Source organism: Squalius cephalus (assembly GCF_949319135.1).
Source record: "Squalius cephalus genome assembly, chromosome: 22".
Lineage (NCBI taxonomy): Eukaryota > Metazoa > Chordata > Actinopteri > Cypriniformes > Leuciscidae > Squalius > Squalius cephalus.
Window position 1 is genome coordinate 24,822,884 of NC_137143.1, and position 20,773 is coordinate 24,843,656.

At 38.6% G+C, this 20,773-nt stretch overlaps 2 protein-coding genes across 4 annotated transcripts in view; both read left to right on the forward strand.

Moving 5' to 3' along the window:
* Positions 1–15,958, forward strand: part of cdkl5 (cyclin dependent kinase like 5) — a 34,452-nt gene extending 18,494 nt beyond the window's left edge. The window contains exons 9-19 of one of the 3 annotated variants that reach the window (XM_079856917.1): positions 546–735; positions 1,535–1,615; positions 1,818–1,984; positions 2,233–3,334; positions 3,688–3,789; positions 4,515–4,620; positions 5,096–5,219; positions 5,846–5,951; positions 6,621–6,743; positions 9,336–9,551; positions 10,775–15,958. In XM_079856917.1, coding sequence (XP_079713043.1) covers positions 546–735; positions 1,535–1,615; positions 1,818–1,984; positions 2,233–3,334; positions 3,688–3,789; positions 4,515–4,620; positions 5,096–5,219; positions 5,846–5,951; positions 6,621–6,743; positions 9,336–9,551; positions 10,775–11,152 — 2,695 coding nt within the window. In that variant the 3' untranslated portion in view covers positions 11,153–15,958. The remainder of the gene's footprint in view (positions 1–545; positions 736–1,534; positions 1,616–1,817; positions 1,985–2,232; positions 3,335–3,687; positions 3,790–4,514; positions 4,621–5,095; positions 5,220–5,845; positions 5,952–6,620; positions 6,744–9,335; positions 9,552–10,774) is intronic. The other 2 variants (XM_079856919.1, XM_079856918.1) reach the window with 2 other exon arrangements.
* Positions 15,959–16,344: 386 nt separating this feature from the next.
* rs1a (retinoschisin 1a) lies at positions 16,345–20,560 on the forward strand. Its single transcript, XM_079856938.1, has 6 exons — positions 16,345–16,472; positions 16,704–16,729; positions 16,805–16,928; positions 18,386–18,527; positions 19,563–19,758; positions 19,938–20,560. The coding sequence occupies exons 1-6, from the start codon at positions 16,418–16,420 to the stop codon at positions 20,088–20,090; spliced, it is 696 nt and encodes a 231-aa protein (XP_079713064.1). The 5' UTR covers positions 16,345–16,417; the 3' UTR covers positions 20,091–20,560.
* The last annotated feature ends 213 nt before the right edge of the window (positions 20,561–20,773 follow it).

Here is a 20,773-nt window from a genome sequence, read left to right on the forward strand (position 1 = left end):
ACTCTTGGCAACCACAAAACAACATGCTAAAAACCCTCTGAATATCAAAGCAACCAAATGAAACCACCCAGAACACCTTAGCAAACCCCTATTAACAACCCTGAACACCCAATAGAACCACCCAGAGAACATTAGAAACTGCCTAGCAACACCCTAGAAATGACCTTGAACACCTTAGCAACACCCTAGAAACCACCCTAGCAACATCCTCAAAAAACACTCTGAACATCTTAGCAACCACAAAGCATCATGCTAAAAAACCCTCTGAATGCCATAACAACTGCATAGCAACACCCTGGCAACCTCCTTCATCACCCTAGCCTTGAGATGGCAGCTTTTCTAGGGGCAAGCAACGAACATTTTCTTCAGAAAACTTTTTTTGTCTTGCATATTTCAATGAAAGACAAAAACAATCAAACTATTTTACTAAAAACAGCTTGAATAGTTAAACTACATGTGTTTCAAATAGAAATTATCGATAAGGATATGGAAAACTCAAATGAAGGTCAATACTTGACTTATATTTGTCTTCTTGGCTCTCGCAGAGCTCCATATGGGAAGGCGGTGGACATGTGGTCGGTGGGGTGTATTTTGGGAGAACTGAGTGATGGGCAGCCCCTGTTTCCTGGCGAGAGTGAAATCGACCAGCTCTTCACCATTCAAAAGGTGTTGGGCCCTTTACCACCAGAGCAGATGAAGCTGTTCTACAACAACCCTCGTTTCGCCGGACTAAGAGTAAGGACCTGTCTTCTGATTCACTCCTCTGTCCTGTTCTGTGCTTTCCTCTCCTCGCCTCTTCTCTCCTCTCCTTTCCTATGGCACGGATCCCAGTATTCTGAATAAGTGGCTGCCTATGACTCATGTATTGCTATGTGCCAGTGTGAAGCACAACTGGCTTTGCCTTGACAGGGCTGATCACAGTACATAATATTCACACACATGCACATAGATTCACACACACACAGTACATAGCCTCAAAAAGTATTTGGACACTCAAGTCACATTTTAAATAATGTTTTGTAACCATACGTGGCATCTGCTAATGAATGATGCTAGACCTTATCTTTTCTTAACCATATTTTCAATTAATTTTCACCCTGTATGGATTTAATTTGCAGTAATGACTGGTTGACTATATGTTAAATACATAGATAGATGGATATGAAAGTTTACATTGTTTTAGTGTTCATTTATTTAGTTAGTCATTTTAATGCTTCAACTTAAATTTAATTCATCTAGTTTTTCAAGACAACATTTTGAATGTAATATTTCTTATTTTATTTTATTTCAGCTTACTTTTCAATTAGCAAAACATGTTTTTAATAGTTTTAGCTTTAATTAATGATAATAACCCTGTTGCAGTGGATAACAGTCAAGCATACAGTTTAGTGTCAGTTGTACACAAATATTTCACTGCTTAATGCAATTAACCAAAGTATATCATATTTGTAATGGAAAATGCAATTCTTCTGCCCTATTCTTTAGTCCTCCCTCTGTCTATATTTAACTATGTAAGTATGTGTTTTTGTGACAGTTTCCTTCTGTAAGTCATCCTCAGACGCTTGATCGAAGGTACCTGGGTATCATCAACGGACTCATGTTGGATTTAATGAAGGTAAAGCAGTCTGCAACACTCATCAGAGAACATTTTTCCTTTGGAATCCCAACAGTTGATATATTTGGTGTTGATTTATTTTAAAATTAACTGCAGGTGTCATATTACCCCCAAGTGCAAACTGTTATTAAAGACTGAATTTGAATGAGTTTAATTGTTCAACAGTGGCATGACTCTCCTCTTTTTCTTTTCACTGTATCAGAACCTGCTGTGCCTGAACCCCACCGAACGTTTTCTGACAGAACAGTGTCTGAACCACCCAGTGTTTCAGGGTCTGAGAGGGCCGGAGCGGCCAGCTGCCCCATCACCCACCCCACCTCGCTCCTCGAAGAGAAAACCGTACCACGGAGACAACACCATACCCAGCCGGTCAGTAATTGCTACTTCTATACACTAGGTTAAAGGTTTCTGTGCAACTAGTGGCAGCAAATGCAATTGTCAAAATGAGGATTGTTTCCCAAGTAAGAAAGTAAGTAGGGACGAGATAGACAGAAAGACCTACCTCCCAATGGTACTGAACTCCTTCATTACCATTTTAAAAATCACCCCAGGATGCATATCTTGATTTTGGCTGAAATAATGTCCAGAATATAAACATTTCATGTTTATCCCTATAGGAGCCACGGCAGTAAGAGTTCAGGTCACCGGCGAGCTAACAGCAAGGACTGCTCGTCTCTACCGCGCCATGAGGACCTCCACCGGAGCAACGAAAGCTTCCTGAACGGCAGCAACATGCCAACCTCATCCACCCTGAGTCCCACGCTACATCCCAAGAGCTACCAGGTCCAGACCCTGAGCCGCTCCGCCTCTAGCAGCAAAGATCTGGCCAACAACAACCTTCCGCACCTCCTCAGCCCCAAAGACTCGAAGGGAAAGACCGAATTTGATTTCAACCTGGGGCCTAAAGTTGGAGGTTCCACTGTGGGAGCGGATACCTCTACGGGCAAGTACCTCAAGTCGTCCAAAACAGGCCGCCACTCATCCTTCCTGGAAGGGAAGACCAGCACGCTGCAGTCTGGGGACAAGCACAGTCGCCACAACTACATGGAATCCTCGCACGGGTCCATGCCTTCCACGTCCTCCTCCAAAAGCTCCTCGTCCTTCCTCAGCCTGTCCAAGAGTCATGGGGCGCTGAATGACGCCAAGTCCGTGAGCAATCTTGCAGAGACACGACTCCACCTGGACGATCCCATGGTGGGATCGGGCTCAGGCTCCCGCTACTTCCCGTCCAGCTGTCTAGATCTTAATGCGGCTCCCGGCAGCCCCAGGGGCGAAAGGCACGCTGGGGCGGAGCGGCAAGGCCACAGCCCCAGCGGCCGAGGGAACATGCGTCTAGAAGGGGGCACTCTAGACTCGCGGCGTTCTTCGGGACGGAAAAAGACACCGGATGAACCGAAGGCTTCTGACACTCTGGACCCAAGCAGGGCCGCAGGAGCAGGGGGCCATGCTCACAATCTGCCCTCCCCACATGAATCCTATCCTTACGGTCTCGGTTACACCAGCCCGTTCTCCTCGCAGCAGCGACCTCATCGCCACTCCATGTACGTGCGGAGAGAGCGACACCGGCCGCACGGCCAGGAGACGAATTTGGTGGTTGGGCAGGGAGTGCCAACTCGTGCCAGCAGCCTACAGCTCCTCTCGCCGCAGCTCCAGCATCGCACACTCCCACGCCACAACACCAGTTCCTCCCGAGAAGAACTCACGCAAGATCTGAGCAGGGTCAGTGACCTGCTCTCGTTTTATCTCCGTGTCCTGTGGTGTATTAGGCGTTGATCTCGCTAAAATGCTAATCTCTGTGGGTTCCTGTGATCAGCATTTGAGGATACTCTCTTATCTATGTGTCCATATTTGTCTGAATATTACTTTTTCACATATTTCTCTACCTTGTTCGGCGGAATAATTTCAGGAGATTCGATTGTGATGTGTTTGCGTGTGTGGATGTGATCTTATTTAAGATGCGTATCTGCTGCATCCTGCATTCATGCATTTTGTTTCATTCTATCTGATTATTACATGCACACTCCCAGTGTCTCCCAGTGTCTGCTTATTTTGCTGTGTGTTTATGTCTGCAGAATGACCAGTCTCCCAAAGAGAAGCCTCATTCTCGCCCCCCGATTAAAGATTCTACGAGGGACAACACAGCTACCTTCCACTCACAACGCCCAAAAAACGAGGTCCGAGGTCTCAACAGGACCCTCAGAACGCGTCCATTCACACACTCACAAGTTGCTATTGTTTATCATGCCTCGGCTTATCTTTGTTTTTTGTTTTTTTTAATGCGTTGATCATAAAAGCAAATCACATTTAGCTTTTCAGACCATTTATATGGATGTTTTGTAAATGTTCATGTCACTACATTAACTGCTAGCTTATGTCTTCAGCATTAAATATCTAGGTTCTCAACTAAAGGGACAGTTCACAAAAAAAAAAAATATTTTGTCATTAATTACGCACCATCATGTTGTTCTAAATTTGACTTTCTTTTTTCTGTGAATTAAATTTTCAGGACTATACTCTTTCCATGCAATTACATTGTAGGGACTGAAGCTTTCAAGCTTCAGAAAGGACACTAAATAAAAAAAAAAGTGCCATATTTACGGCACAATTTCTATGCCTTACAATAGTGGAATAAACTGAAATTCCAAAGTCAAAAGTCTTTGCTTCTGTGTTCCATCGGAGAAAGAAAGTCACATGGGTTTAGAATGATATGAAGGTGAGTAAATGATGACAGAAATTTCATTTTTGGGTGAACTATCCATTTAACCTGTTTCTTCTCTTCCTTAATCATTCCTTTTTCCCCCAAGCAAATATTCAGTTACAGTTAAACAGTATGCACAGAAAGTTGTAGAAACTACAGTCCCGTATTGTCCTGTAGTGTGACCATCCTCTTGTAACTCAGGCTGGGATGTACCATGACACTCATATGGAGGATGGAACCTCGTCCAAGGAGAACAGAATCATCTACAGTGACTCCATGCCTCGTAGAGTGGGAAGCTTTTACAGAGGTAACCTAAAAATTAACTATTGTTTAAAGATTTGTGGTCAGTACGTTTTTATTTATTTTTTTTATTTTGAAAGAAGACTCTTATGCTTACTGAGGCTGAATTTATTTCATCAAAACATATTAAAATAGTAATATTATTACTATTTAAAATGACTTAATTTATGTTTTTGTATATTTTAAAATGTAATTTTTCCTGTGATGGCAAACCTGAATTTTCAGCATAATTACTCCAGTCTTCAGTGTCACATGATCCATCAGAAATCATTCTAATATGATGATTTGGTGCTCAAGCAACATTTCTTATATTATCAATGTTGAAAACAATTGTGCTGCTTAATTCTTTTGTGGAAACCGTCATACTTCTTCTTTTCTTTTTTTTTTCAAAAGAAAAAAATCTTACTGACCCCAAACTTTTTGAATGGTTGGGTATGGTTAGGGGTAATAATGAGTTAAGCTTGTTCTGTCCTTTTGCACAGTGCCCTCTCCTCGACCTGACAACACGTTCCATGAAAGCGCTGGGCAGAGCAGAGTGCCAGCGGTGTCGGCAGAAAGCACAGCCATGACAAACCACCCTAAACGTCAGACCAATTTCGACCCCTGGTGAGCACACACGCGTGTTGAGGGCAGCACACCCTCGATCTGGACAAATAAATCATTCTGTGTACATCTACATTCACTGTTAGAAGAAATGCTTTGATAAGCTGGAAGTGACAGCATGAAATATTTGGCTTCAAATGGAAAAACTAGAAAATCAAGATAAAAATAAGTAGAGTCCTCGACGGTTTCGAGATGTCTGGCAACAGTGGGTGCAGAAAATAATAAAGCATTTGCATTCTCTCTAAATTCAACAAACCTGATTATAGGCAGAAATGTATTATTCTGTTTTTGCTTCTTTTTTTTTTTGCTTTCATAATCCGGTTCTCAGATAATATGGCTGCTTATTTCTTATGTAATGGGGTGAATCTTAAATAAAGACATCAAAAACATGTCTGTTCTATTTCACCAACATTAACACACAAAAAAAAAAAAAAGCTGGGGGGAAAAAACACAAATGTTCACTGATTTTTTTTAAATGTCTGGATTTTCATTGCTGTATTACAATGACATTATTTTTATTTGAAAATGTAGACAGAAAATGTGCTATTTTAGTTTTATTTTGTTTAGTTTTGAAATATGACCCAGATCTCTCTGTTTAATAATTCACTTTTTAATGATTTCATTTCTAGGAATAATTCAGAGGCCATGGTCATGAACCCACCAGAGGTCCCTAAACAAAAAGAAAAACAAGGTTTCTTTCGAGCCATGAAGAAGAAAAAGAAGAAGACTCAGCCGGTAAGAACGTCCTATTCATTCATTTACTTATTACGTTTCTCTTTTTCAACTGTCAAAAACGGTATCAAGTGCAGTAAGGAGATAGTAATGCTTTAGCCAGGAGACCTTTTCTGTGTGTGTACTTTTTATTATTATTTCACATGTATGTATACGTGTTGCTTAGCTGCTGTGTTTGTGTATGTATGTCTGCTAGTCATTGAACTTAAATGATGTATTTTATACACAAGGTAGTAGCCTAGGATAGAGGAAAACTGTCTCTTTTTATATATTAAATTGATAGATGAGCTTTCCCCTCTTAGTGTTCATTCAGTCATCTCAATCAGCATGTAGGTGACCAGTGCGAAAAGGAAAGTGAAGTGACATATCATTTCAAAAAGGAGGCCGTCCACTTGTTTAATTGTCCAATTAATGTCCGACAGAATCCAACAGAGACTCTCAGTTCAGTTCAGTTCAGTTCAGTTCAGTGCCTTCAGTAGTATTTCCCCATAATAGCCATATGGAGACCATTACAGACCCGAGCAGCATGTGTGTGGCAGAATCTGCCTCTACTGTGCTCTGTCCACAAATATTGAGCCAGAGGACCGTATGTTCATCTGCTGTATTCAACAACAAAAGATGTTTGGTGTTAATAGAATGAGCCACTGGGGTTTTGTGCGTCTTATATTGCAGACGGACGGCAACGCGGGAAGGAACCCGAGCATCAAGAAAAGCCTTTTCCCCCTCTTTAACTCAAAGAATAGCTTAAAGCATAACTCTTCTGTCAAAGTGCTCCCTGTTGTCCCGCAGCCCATGGTATTGCTCGCATAAAACCGCGCCGCTCTACCAAATAAACACATCTCCATTGCATGTCTTGCTAAATGTATAGGTGTTCTACAACTCCAAATACAGAAGAGTTGGGATATTTTGTAAAATGCAGTAAAATCAAGAATCTGTGATGTGTTAATTCTCTTTAACCTTTATATAACTGACAAAAGTGCAAAGAAAAGATTTTCACTGTTTCAAGTTTTCACTGACCAAACTTGTAAATACAAACAAATGTTGATTTTGATGGCTGCAACACACTCCAAAAAAGTTGGGACAGAGGCATGTTTACCACTCACCTTTCCTTTTGATTACACTTTTTATATATTAGGGGAATGAGGATGGAACAAGTGGATGTTTTGCTCAATCTCACCTGATTCTCTGATTCTCCTCTTCATGATGGGCCATACATTTTCAATAAGAGACAGATATGGACTGCAGGCATTCAGACAAGTACATCCCTTCTACGGTGTAGAGTGTCTAGAAACCACTCTGTTGTAGCACGTGCAGAATGAGACCTGGCATTGTCTTGCTTCCCAGGAAAGATGTCATCTTGATGGCAGTATATGTCTGTACAATCCCAACATATGCTTCCACTTCAGTGGTACACACACATTCAAGTCACCCATACAATTTGCATTGATGCACCCTCATACCATAACAGATGTTTGCTTCTCCACCTGTCGCTGATGGTGTCTTTTGTCTTTGGGACTAAGAACACACATTTCCACTGTTTTGGATCATCTGAGATGAGCTCAGGCCTGCATAGAACTGATGTATAGCTTTCTCCTTGCGTAACAGAGATTCAAGTAGGATTCCTTGATGCATGTAGACTGTGTTTAAGTGACAACGGTTTTCCAAAGGACTCCTGAGCACATGTGGCTGTACTTAAATCAGTAGCATGACGGTTTCTCATGTAATTCCATCTGAGGACTCAAAGGTCACACACATTCAACAGAGGTTTCCTACCTTGGCCTACATGTACTGAGATTTCTCTGGATTCCTTGAATCTTTGCACAATAATATGTATGGTAGAAGATGAAAGACTTACATTTTTTGCAATCATGCATCGATGTGATTTGTGAATTTTTTTGACAATTCTCCCATATCTGGCACAAAGTGATGAGCCATGACCCATCTTTGATTGACTGATATGCTCATTTTACACTCAATCACTATACATACACTCACCTATTACCAGTTCACCTGCTTTCTGTAGGGCTGTTTCAAAAGAGTTTAACTTGGATATTCTTTAAGCTTTTTACTTTTATTTTGCATCTGTCCCAACTTTTTGGAAGTGAGTTGCAGCCATCAAAATCAAAATATGTTAATATTTACAAAACACTTAAGTTGGTCAGTAAAAACTTTGAATAAAGGTTAAATAGAATGAACAGAATCACAGATTCTTGATTTTATTGCATTTAACAAAATGTCCCAACTTTTCTGGATTTGGGGTTGTATGACTGGATGTCTTTTTGTCATTTTTATTTGGTTATTTTTAGATTTTTTTTTCTAAAAAGTAAAACATCAGGTCCAGATCTATGTTAATGTGTATAATCGAAAATTGTGGGTGTACCTAAGGCTGCAATTTTACATTTTAATCAAACATTTAAACATTTTAAATACATCAAATTACATGACTTTTTTTCAAATAGTCATTTTATCAAATGAATTGCATATATTTAATTTGCAGAGAAATATAGTATTAATATAGTATTTAGTATACGCTCCCCCAAGTATTTGTTGAGAGGGGAAAGCCCTGTTTATTGTGGCAGATGAGTAAATCAAAGAAACTCACAAAATATAATTTGTTCTTTTGTGTTATTTTTACATGATTCATTGTGCTAATGTGTAAATTAATATATCCAATTTTAAAGCCTAAATAAGCCTAATTCATCTTTGCACACACCACACGCATTTCATTTATGGGCTCAATAGCTGGCGGCACAGAAAAACTCATACTTTAATATACCGTGTTGTCTTATGAATCATTGATAATGAATTTCAAACCACATTAGCTCAAGATCATTTTTTTTATAGATGTTGACGTAACAGATCTGGTACTGTGTGTTTTACACACCAAACTTCATTGTTTAGGTTACCGCTAACATCGCAAAAGCATCAGCATGTGTTCTTCTGTTAGATGCATGTCCGACCCCTTGACCGTCTTTAGCAGCTCCTGCTCAAAGAGGATGCACGTTTTCTCATCTGCCATTCTCCCAACCTGGGAGAGAGCAGGAGAAGTGGTCTTCAAACAAACAAACTGTCTTCTGTACACTCACACTTAAAAAAACACTTGCACATTTTGGAACAAAAGGTCAGAAAACTGGGCACGTCCCGAAACACTCAGCTCTTTATCGATCTTCAATAATCCAGAAACAGATGGTCATTGGAATGATATCCTTAAATGATTTCAATCATATACAAATGGAGGCCTTGAGCTGGTTCACGGGGTTGTATTCTGGCACGTTTCCAGTCTTCTGACCTAATGCACGTGATTATGGGTGAACTTTTGTTTGGAGAGGCGGAAGTTGTTCATAAATCCCAGCGTTCACTGGTGTTGTGTTTTGATCTGTGTGCCAGGTTCCTAGTGAGGCCCAGCAGGACCAGATAGTGATACAGAGACCAGTCAAATCTTCGTCTCATCACAGCAGTCGACACCGCAACCGAGATCGCGACCGGGAACGTGACCTGGAAAGGGAGAGGGAGCGTGACCGGGATCGAAACCGCGAGAGGGATCGCGATCGTGACAGGGACAACACTTGGCCTCCTGAAAAGCAGGCAGACGTGCAGCCTCAGGTAAGAAAAACTTCAGATGATCTGATAGTAAAATCTCTTTGTTTGCTCCTGCTGGTCAAAAGTGTGGGGTCAGTAAGATTTTTTTGGTTACACTTTACAATTAGGTCCCATTCATTAACACAGTGGTTCTCAATTCCAGTCCACGTGACCCACTGCTCTGCACATTTTGTATGTCTCCCTTATTTAACACACCTGAATCAGATCATCAGCTCGTTAAGAGAGACTCCATGAACTGAAATGAGTGTGTCAGATAAGAGAGACATACAAAATGTGCTGAGCAGTGGGTCACGAGGACTGGAATTGAGAACCACTGCATTAACATTAGATAATGTATTAGCTAACGTGAACTAACAATGACCAACAATCTGTTAGTGTTACTTAATAAAAATAAAATTCTTTAATGTTTGTTCATGATAGTTCACAGTGCATTAACTAATGTTAACGGACACAACTTTGGATTTTAAAAATGTATTAGTAGATAAATATATTGACTTTATTAATCCCACACCGGGGAAATTGACTTATTACAGCAGCTCTACCGAAGTACGGAATAACACATTGAATAAAAAATACGGTTGTAATAGATATAATAAGTGCTACATGATGTTGGTACTGCAATTAAAGCAAGTAAGTGTTGAAATTAACATTTATGTAACAATTACTAAATGCTGTACAAGTATTGTTCATTTTCATTCATGTTTACTAGTGATGTTAACTTATAGTAGCAAATGACCAATTAATACCAATTCTTTATGTTTTTGAAAGTCTCTAATGTTCACCAAGGCTGTTTTTTCTGATCTAATACATGTAATAAAAACAGTAATATTGTAAAAATATTTGTAAAAATGTTAAACTTATTTTTGCATATATACAATGTAATTTATTCCTCTGATGGCAAAGCTGAATTTTCTGCTGTTATTTTTTGTCACTCCAGTCTTCAGTGTCACATGATCCTTCAGAAATCATACTAATATGCTGATTTGCTGCTCAAGAAACATTTCTTATTATATACATTTCTTATTATTAATGTTGAAAACAGGATGTTTTGATGAACAGGAAGTTCAAAAGTAAATCTTTTGAAAATGAAACCTTTTTTTAACATTATAAATATCTTTACTGTCAATTTAATGCATCCTTGCTGAATATATGTATCCATTATTCATTAAATGATTGCAAACCCAAACACACAGATTTGAATTTTTAATCTTGCTTCCCCGTTTCAGAACCAGCCTCTGAAATCCCTGCGGAAGCTCCTACACCTCTCCTCTCCTGCTACGTCCAATCAGCCCCCACCACCCGATCGCTCGGCAGAACTGCGCTTCCAGCCCCTTCCTAACCCCCCTAGCAAAGGGAACCTGAACGAGGTCAGAGGGCACCCACCGGGCAGCGTCACCCCCAATACCAAGAGCCGCAAACCCCACAACTACCCTTTGCCAGGGCAGATCGAGTCCAGCTGGCACGTCTCCGCGCTGAATCGGGCTGAGGGCGCACCGTACCCAGACCAAATGGCAAACAAAGGTGGGCAGAACGGTATCGGCTTTACCAGAGCCGCTCGCCCGAGAATGCCGAACCTCAATGATCTGAAAGAAACGGCTCTTTAGAGGAGGAGGCCCCCTAGTGGCCTCTAGTGTACTTGGTTTCTCCTTTTCCTTCCTGGCTACCTATGGAATGCTATTGTTCATACAGTGGTACACAATGCCACTTCTGGCCAGAAGGTGGCAATAGTTATGTCTCAGATTTGTTTTTTAAAGCATCCACATTTGATAGAATTTGTATTATTGTTCATTACATCTGGGTTCAGTTTTCTGTTGAATATATCTAATTGACGATGATATGAATCTATGTATTTGTATATGGAAACTTAGGGACGGGGACAAAAAAAAAATCTGTGGAATTGTAAGAGCTTTAGTTTATACACGAGAATGTATAAATATTTAATGTGTAATAATTCTATATTTCATGGAGATTATTTAATGAATTATTGGTGTGTTAATAGTTATAATGTACAGAGTGCATTTTATGGTTGTAACAAAAGTACTTATTGTTTCTGAATTATTTTCCTCTCTTTATCGAGCATTGTTTTCTGATATGAATTCTCAGTGCAGATTAGGTCTATATTTCACACCGTCTCATACTGCAGGTTATTGAATCATCCCTATTGAAAACGTACAACTGATGCTTCCTAAACAGGTTCGGTGTTACCTTTCATGCGAGACCATTAAATCGGCGTCCCATGATGGCTATTTGTCTCACTTTTACCTGTAGCCGGTGTCTTGCAATGTTTCTCATGAGCTCGCCATTCAAAACAGGATATTAACCTAAGCATTGACATCAGATAGTGCTTGTTTTTGGAGTCAGTTCATTAGAGCCCAGATCCCTGAAGAGCTGGATTTCCTGTGAATAATGAATTTCAGGGCCCCAGGGCCTCACCGTGTCTCCCTCTGCGATCTAGACCCCACCAGCTGGTGAATGAGTGTGACTTTGCCCGTGGCACGAGCGATGGTTTACAAGCAGCTTTGCTCAAGGTTGTGAGAGTTAAGTCTGTATCTCCATCCTGACGTGACTTTCAGCGGTCGCTTCACGGGGATTCGGGTTGCATGTGCGCATGATTCTTCTAACAAACTGAATAACTGCCGGTTTTATTTTAATCCATTTAACGGCATGTTTTTGAAGAGATAAAAGCATTGCCTCGGGACCTGGTAAAAGGGTTTCAAAGACGTAATGCAGTTATTGATCTGTTAGCGGGGACTGCAGGGGAGACGCAGTGAGATTTTTGAGTGGCCCCTGAAACGCAGCACGTTTCCATTCAGGCTTTCGCTGTACATCTTATTCAATTCTATTTTACAAATACAGATTGAAATTAGATGGATATAAAATATGCAAAATAGCTGTAGTAAGGATTCCAGGCATTTGAATACCAATGCAAACAGAGCAATATATCACGACTTTGAGGTGAATTTATCATCCTTCACAGAGTTGCTTCTGAGTAGTACAGTTTTATTCATTTACGTTGATTATCATCCCAACAACTAAAGTTGCTCACAAAATCGCCCCCAAAGAGAGTGACAGAGCATTTTCATTTCAGTAACTCTAGTTAAACGTGTCCCTCAATATTTTTACAAAAACATTTCTTTTTTTGTTTTGTTTTTTGAAATAGTATTGTTTTATCAATGGTGCACTTTAAACAGACATTTCTCACTGGCGTTTGTCTTGATATGGTGTTTGATTAAAACAGAACTTTGTATCTATCTAATCTTCTACCTTATCTACTTACAGTACATGAGCTTTGTCTTTCACATGACTGGATTAGGATTATTCATGTTGAAGATACACATTTTAGGACAGTCTATACAGGTACATACTGTAGAATGTGTATCTTGAACATGAATAATCCTAATTCAGTCCTGTATAGACTTTTACAGTTATTGGCATTTACATCATACAGTCATGTTTTTTGTTTTTTTATCTGTCCTTATTTATATCTTTGTTGATTCTGTTGTCTCTGCACTATTTCGGTGTGTTATACGTAGATAAAACAATTTAGCAACAGTAATCAGGTTCAGTTATGTTCTGTTAAACTGCTGTGTTGTCTTTCATGGTTAAACTGCCATGCAACTGTTGATTTTTGTTTTTTAGGAAGAGATGAATCTTCTGCTCGTTCTGGAACTTCTCGTTTCCTTGTTTTCAGGTTACTTTTAGTGACATGAATCACTTTGTTCCTGAGTAATGTGGTCTGCCGATTTCATCGTATTTCACCATACCCGAATGTTAGAATGTGATTCCATCACTACTGGATTAACACCTTGTCCATAAACGCTCTGACATCCTTTAATCTGCAGTACGTTGGCACAGTCTGTCTCCGCGGTGCCAGGTAATCCTCCCATCAGCCAGCTGTTAGGACTGCCAAGATAAACTGTTTGGTTGTCGCCAGCTGTGGTGAGGTCGCCTGCGAATGGTAATCTATGACTGGCCTTGTTAACCTGCTAAAAAAACATGTAGAATGTCACTGATTCTGAATTTCTTTTGTTTGCTAAGCAACATTATTTTGATTTTGATATCCTTTTTTTACTTTTAAATCGACTGGCGTGGAATCATGCTAACAGAATATCAGGGCAAAACATACCACTTCCCTATACTAGAGTACTAAAATATTCCGAAAGCTAGTTTTAAGCGTTAAAATAGAAAACTCATCTCCAAAGGGCTGCGTCTACCAACATTTCTGTCAAAATGGAGCCTGATAGTCGTGTGATATAGCCAGGGTGAATATACAATACCAGTTTAAAGTTTGGGTTCAGTTCAGTTTGGGTTCTATTCAGCAAGGATGCATTGAATTGATCAAACTAACAGTAAAGACATGAAAAGACTGTTTCTTCTGAACTTTCCATTCATCAAAGAATCCTGAAAAGAAAAAAAAGTTAAGCAGCACAACTGTTTTTAACATTGATAATAATATGAAGAAATGTTTCAGCATATTAGAATGATTTCTGAAGGATCATGTGACACTGGAAAATTCAGCTTTACATTTTAAAATGTATTAAAATAGAAAACTGTTATTTTAAAATGTAATAATATTACTGTTTTCACTCTATTTTTGATCAAATAAATGCAGCCTTGGTGAGCATAAGCTTTTAAAAACATTACAAAATTGTACATTGAAGTGGACATTTAAGCTTAAACGGATAGTTCATCCAAAAATCCCCAAATCCCATCTCTACCATGTCAGTCTCCTATACGCTGTTCACGTTGTAAACACAGTGCAGCGCGTCCAGGTTCTACGTCAGAACGCCGGCTCATTATTGGCCAATGCTTCTCATGTGCACAATGCACATCAGAATTTTTATTTTTGGGTGAACTAACCCTTTAATCATCTATAATTATATATTCTACCTTAAATGAATATGAACATTGTTAGCCATTTGGAACCTTTTTTTTTTTTTTTAACCAACAGACAAATTGGTCCCACTTTACCTCTATTCACCTTCTGACTGAATGAGCAGGGTTTTGACTGCCTTAAATGTATGCTGAAGGATATTGTGAAGGTGTTTCTGAGTGTTTCTTGGTTCACTGCCATACTAAAGTATACCTGCAGGTACTGACAACTCATCTGTCATGGTTTAATAGCCATAGACGCTCGTCTTATATTGGCTTGTAGCATCTATCATCCAGAGAGGATGCCCATTTGCTTTTCAGTGTCAGCTGTTGAATGCAGGGATATAAACATTCAGGTTCATCCCACAGGATAGATGAAATATATTAGACAATTAGTCAATCTAATATTTGCGTATATGGCTGTTTTTTCTCTTTTTTTTCTTTTTTTGTTGTGGCTTGGCAATGAGTAAAAGCTCTGTCCTTAGAATGTAATGTATTTAACTCTTGTGTCTGTTTACCGTTGGACAAATGTTGATGTCTGCACAAGAATGTAAGTTTTTAATGCAAATATGGCCCAGTGGTCAGTTTGCATCTTTCATGGTTATCGAAAACAGGTCTCTCTTTTCTACTTTAGACATTTCATAATGTTTATTCCACCTTTAAGTATTGAAATCACTGCCACATTTTTGTCTGAAGCAGTTGTTGTGCCAACTAAAGCCATTGCGAAGTCTTGTAAGGCCAAAGGTTTACAATCTATCAGGAACAAAAGAGTTTATTCTGAGCATTCAATTTGTCTGTTCCATGAATGCATTCTCTTTATTTTAGTGGACTGACTACTGAGTCTGTCATAGAATGTACTAAGAAAGGCATCTGTTTTCGTCTTATTTAAATGTCAAGACTGTTTCTACTGTATGTTGAAGTTTTCGCAGTCTGTTTGAATCCTCTTTGCTGAATTGAGAACATGGTCCATACCCAAATTGTGTACTTACCCCTTTCTGCTTGACAGGATTGACATAAATAGTAGTCATCAAAACATCCAACCAATCAGAATGTGACTTCCATTTAGACCACAGCCAAGACTTTTGTTACATCTATCAGGCCCACGCAGAATCTTCAGCGTTCTTCACATCCCTCACTGCTAAAATGTTGCTTTCACTTACCGATAAGTGTGTTGTATTTTCAGTTATGTTTAACATGCATTTATATTTCCATCCTAAAATCCGCACAGAAAATGTGATAAAAGTCTGCAGATTTCGTCTGGGCCTGCATCTATTCAACCGATTGACTCTGTAAACTGAAAGTTATTAGCTTATAACTTTTTTTGAATCACCAATGCACAACATTTAGCTCAAACATAATCCTCACCACTCACTCAGCACTTTGTCTATGTCTTTTGTGAAGACTATTTGTCTGTGTGTTCTCTTTAGGGTACAAACGGCACCCTAACGTTGTTTGATTTAAGTCCAGGCATGTCTGACTCCAACAGCGTTTATAATGTATATTCCGCTGTAATTAATAACAATTAAAACAATGTCTACCCAACTATGTTCTAGCAAGTGTCATTTCATTGCAAACACCATAAAAACCAATGTCTTTGAAATGATCAATAATAATAAAACAATGGACACAGAAAAAACGACACTGAAAAGAAAGAAACCAGCCTGGTCTCTCCGTGAAATGGCATATTGTATGTAGTGATTTGCATCAACACATTGCCAGAGAAGTTGAATTGAGTTAATTGTATGCATTGAACCATTAACTGGGTCACAGAAGGTGACCGTCCGGCTTTAAAATCTGGGATCATTTGGCTATTTCTCTTTTTTTTTAAAGACAAGGCTCGGACTGGGATGTGAACAATTTCAAACTAGCTTTTAGCAGTAAAGGGAGGAGCTTTGAGATAAAGGGCATTAGATAAGGCCATTAGTGCTCTGTGGATTACAGTAATCCAGCCCCTTTAATATCAGTGCGGTGGTCCACCACTCGAAAAATAAACCATCATGGAGTACAGACTGCAGAACACGTTACTGATAGCCATCCTGCTGGTGTCTGAAGGTATGTGCTGTTGTAATCCATTATTTTCACTAAATTAGCAGAACTGAAGTTGATTACATTTTAAAAGTGCATCAGATTTAAAGAAAAAATCGATAATCTAAATATATCAACAAAAATGATTGTGAATTATGGTTGTATAATGTGCATTTAAAGTCTATTCAACCTGTATTAACAGTTCATTTAGCTGGATGAGATCATTAAAAGTGTTTTACTCTCCCATATTTTGGCCAGGTTTTGTTGGGCTGCAAGCGCAAGAGGTAATTAAAAACATCTGATATTGGCAGAGACAATTAAAAGACACAATATTGATGACCATGTTGATATGTGCTCAGGATGGCGAGGGCAACGACACATGGGCTGAGAAAACCTGCAAGTGTGACTGCGATGAATCCTCTAGCAAACTGCTTTCCAAAGGTTCTTCTTCGAGTTGGACACAGCAGATGGACTGCATGCCAGGTAAGAATGAAACATGGAAGAAAAATGCATTCAAATAATGTCACTAATTGTGACAGTAATAATGGGAGTGTTTTGCAGTGTGGTTCAAAATGTGTCAAACTCTAATGAATCATTTTCCTTCATTACCTAAATAGTACAGATTACTGTTTTTACTGGCTGAGGGTGAATTGTGAATCCACTGAAATCCTTGCTCGTTTTGTCAGGAGAGTGAAACTTCTGAACGGTGCTTTGCGCTAACATTGACTCTTTGGGAATTGAGATGGATGGATTATAGTTAGCACTAGCCGGTGCCCTTCGGAAACAGAAGGCAGGACATGTGCGAATGAGCTGGCTCTCGGTCAGCGGTGCAGAAAGTCATTAATCATTCGGTTGCAGATTCACCTGGGCCATGTGTGCCATCGCCGCATCCCATTGGCACACCACCACAGGGCAGACATGCTCCATTAACACAGAGCAGCTCGTGAGACTGGTGTGTTAGAATTAGTGCTGGACAACAATTAATCGTGATTAATCACATTCAAAATAAAAGTTTGTGTTTACATAGTATATATATATATATATATATATATATATATATATATATATATATATATATATATTTATATACAGTATATACATGCAAATATTTCTTAAATATATACATGCATATGTTTGTATTTATATATACAAAATAATTATACACTGTACACACACATATAATATGTAAACACAAACTTTTATTTTGGATGCAATTAGTCCGATTAATCGTTGCCCAGCACTAGTTAGAATCAAATGAAAGGGAGGAAAGTTGAGATGAAAAAATAAAATAAAGACTCAAGAATCACAGTGATGGACAGGATGCAGGTTCATAATCCTGTTATGTTGAGATTACCAAAAATAGGACCTGTCAATCAAACTATTGACGATTAAGTGTATTTACACCTTTTCTCTGGAAAAGAAGAAATTCAGCACAAAATTCATGATTGCTGAATCAGAATGCCTTTTATTTTCGCTTGATTTCATTTAAATCAAAACCAGAAGTGGGTATGTCAAAAAGAGCATCCTAAATCCTTGAAAACAGGGACTGTTATGTAAAGACATTGCTGTTGGACTGGAGCTTAAGTGTGGAAACGTGACCATCTGTCAACCTAGTCTTAATGGATGTTGATCTTTCGTTATGCGGAACTGAAGCTTTTGGGATTGTAAAATCACGCGCATAAGAATGGAAGCACAGAATTACAGAGCCGCCAGATTAACGCTTTGTCCATTTCCCTTTAACAAAGAAATCTCTGATCGCGTGACTAATGTCTGTCAGACTTGTTGGGCATCCAGCAGGCTTGTGTTGAATGGGTCTGTCCATAGATTTTGGTCATTCAGAACTGCCTTTAGAGTCAGAAAACCTGAATTGTGCGACTGCATATTTACACTCTCACTTCACATTGTATGTAAAGGTAATCTATTCTCAATTGCCTGTCCAGAGTGTCCCTACCATAAGCCCCTGGGTTTTGAGGCAGGATCTGTGACTTCAGACCAGATGAGCTGCTCTAATGAAGACCAGTACACAGGCTGGTTCTCCTCCTGGATTGCAAGCAAGGCAAGACTCAACAGCCAAGGGTTTGGGTGAGTTCTCTGAAATATTAGTGTGGCGGCTGTAGGAAAGGAAGTCCTGTCTTTCAGGTAAATTGCCTTTTTGAGAGAAACGTTGTTGTTGTTTTTTACTCTGATCATTGCCATTCATTGGATCAGCCAAAAAGTTGTTGTTTTTTTACAGATTTTACTGCGTCCATTAAACAATTTAACACTGTTCTAACAATAAATAAATACAATTTTAAATAAATAAATACTAAATCCTACATTGTAACAAATGATTTTTCGAAGTTGTAATTAAAACAAGGATAATTGGAGTACCTTATACAAGAAAACACTATTTTTAGTCTATATTTTAAAATTTCATGTTTAATTCAATGTGTTACTTGCCGTTTCTTTGTAATATCTGTGAAGTGAAAACTGTTTTTACACCATTTTTGAAAATGGTCTGCCCTGTTATGTGCATTTTATTTTCCAATCCATTTAGTTCAATTAATTCATTGTCTTATTTTGTTTTACAGTTTTAAAAAGTGCTATATTAATAAATATTTACTTGTTTGGAGTCAGTAAGATTTTTAAAGAAATTAATAATTTGATTCAGCAAGGATTCATTAAAGTGATAAAAAAAAATCTATTTTAATTAAATGCTTTTAAATAATGAACTTTCTATTCATCAGAAATCCTGATTGTTTTTTAATCTCAGTTCCCACACAAATAGTAAACAGCACAACTGTCTTAAACATTGATAATAATAATAAATGTTTCTTGAGCAGCAAATCAGCATATTATAATTATTTCTGTAGGATCATGTGACAATGAAGACTTGAGTAATGATGCGGTTATTTTAAAATTGTAATTATATTTTACAATATTACTGTATTTTTGATCAAATGAATGCAGCCTTGGTGAGCAAGAGACCTTCTTTCAAAAACATTTAAAAAAAAATCTTACCAACCCCAAAATGTTATTGAAACATAATCTCGAATCTCGTTTTAGAGATTTCGGTCTTGAAGAAACTTTGACTGCAACTTTTACACATAGATTGTCTTTCTCTCTCTCTTGTCCCAGGTGTGCTTGGCTGTCTAAGTTCCAGGATACCAACCAGTGGCTTCAGATTGACCTGAAGGAGATCAAATCGGTTTCTGGGATCCTGACCCAGGGACGCTGTGACTCTGATGAGTGGGTAACCAAGTACTCTGTGCAGTACCGCACCAATGAGAAACTCAACTGGATCTACTACAAGGACCAAACTGGAAACAACAGGGTAAGAAGACAAACAGCCCATCCTGGAATAACAAGGGTCTAAGACGAAAATCACATGACCTCTTTTTTTGAAGGATTACATAACCATTTTCACTGTAATATTATAGTATTGCAACCTGTACTCTAAAGTTCAAGTCCTTGGTTTTATTTGTTTTCTACACTCACTTGTTTTTTCCTCAGGTGTTCTATGGAAACTCTGACCGTTCTTCCACAGTCCAGAACCTGCTGCGTCCACCTATTGTTGCCCGTTACATCCGGATCATCCCTCTTGGCTGGCACACTCGCATCGCCATCCGCTTGGAGCTGCTACTTTGCATGAATAAATGCACCTGATCTGGAACACATTCCAGCAAAGTCATACCCAACTATTTCCTGTACCGCCCCTTTTCTTGTATCACATGACAAAGTGAACATCACTGCCCAATCACTGCACTTATTTCTCTTTTATTTTATTTTCTGGTCTTTTCAAGGAGGAAATAATCATTAGAATGTGTTATAGTTGCATTCATTTGGGTTGAAGATGTTTTCCTTTTCTCTTCACAAATAGTTATTTTTCATGTCCTCTTGTATTCGATTTATGAACAAAAAAGTTTTTGCTTTGGCAAATCAGATATAAAGGGGGACATCGCATGGAGTTGTATTGTATGTTGTTATTGTGAGTTCTGATGTGGTTTGTGATGTGTTTTATTCCCACTGTTATGACCAATTCCTTTTTGTACATTTATTATGAGCCTACATTGTTTAATTGTATTTGTGGCTTACCTGAAAAACAATGCCATTGAATAAAGAACGTATCTCTCTTGTGTATGTTACAATTTATTAATCCTCAACTTGGATCAAGATCCACTCCAAAAGTCCAAAAGTTCAATTGGATACTAGACTAAAATAAATTAATACATAGAAATACATAAAAATTGTCAATATATAAACATGTACATGAATGGCAACACGGTAGAGGCACCCACTTTATCAGTAAATGTAATATTATTAGGGGAAATAAGCATTTGCTGATATGA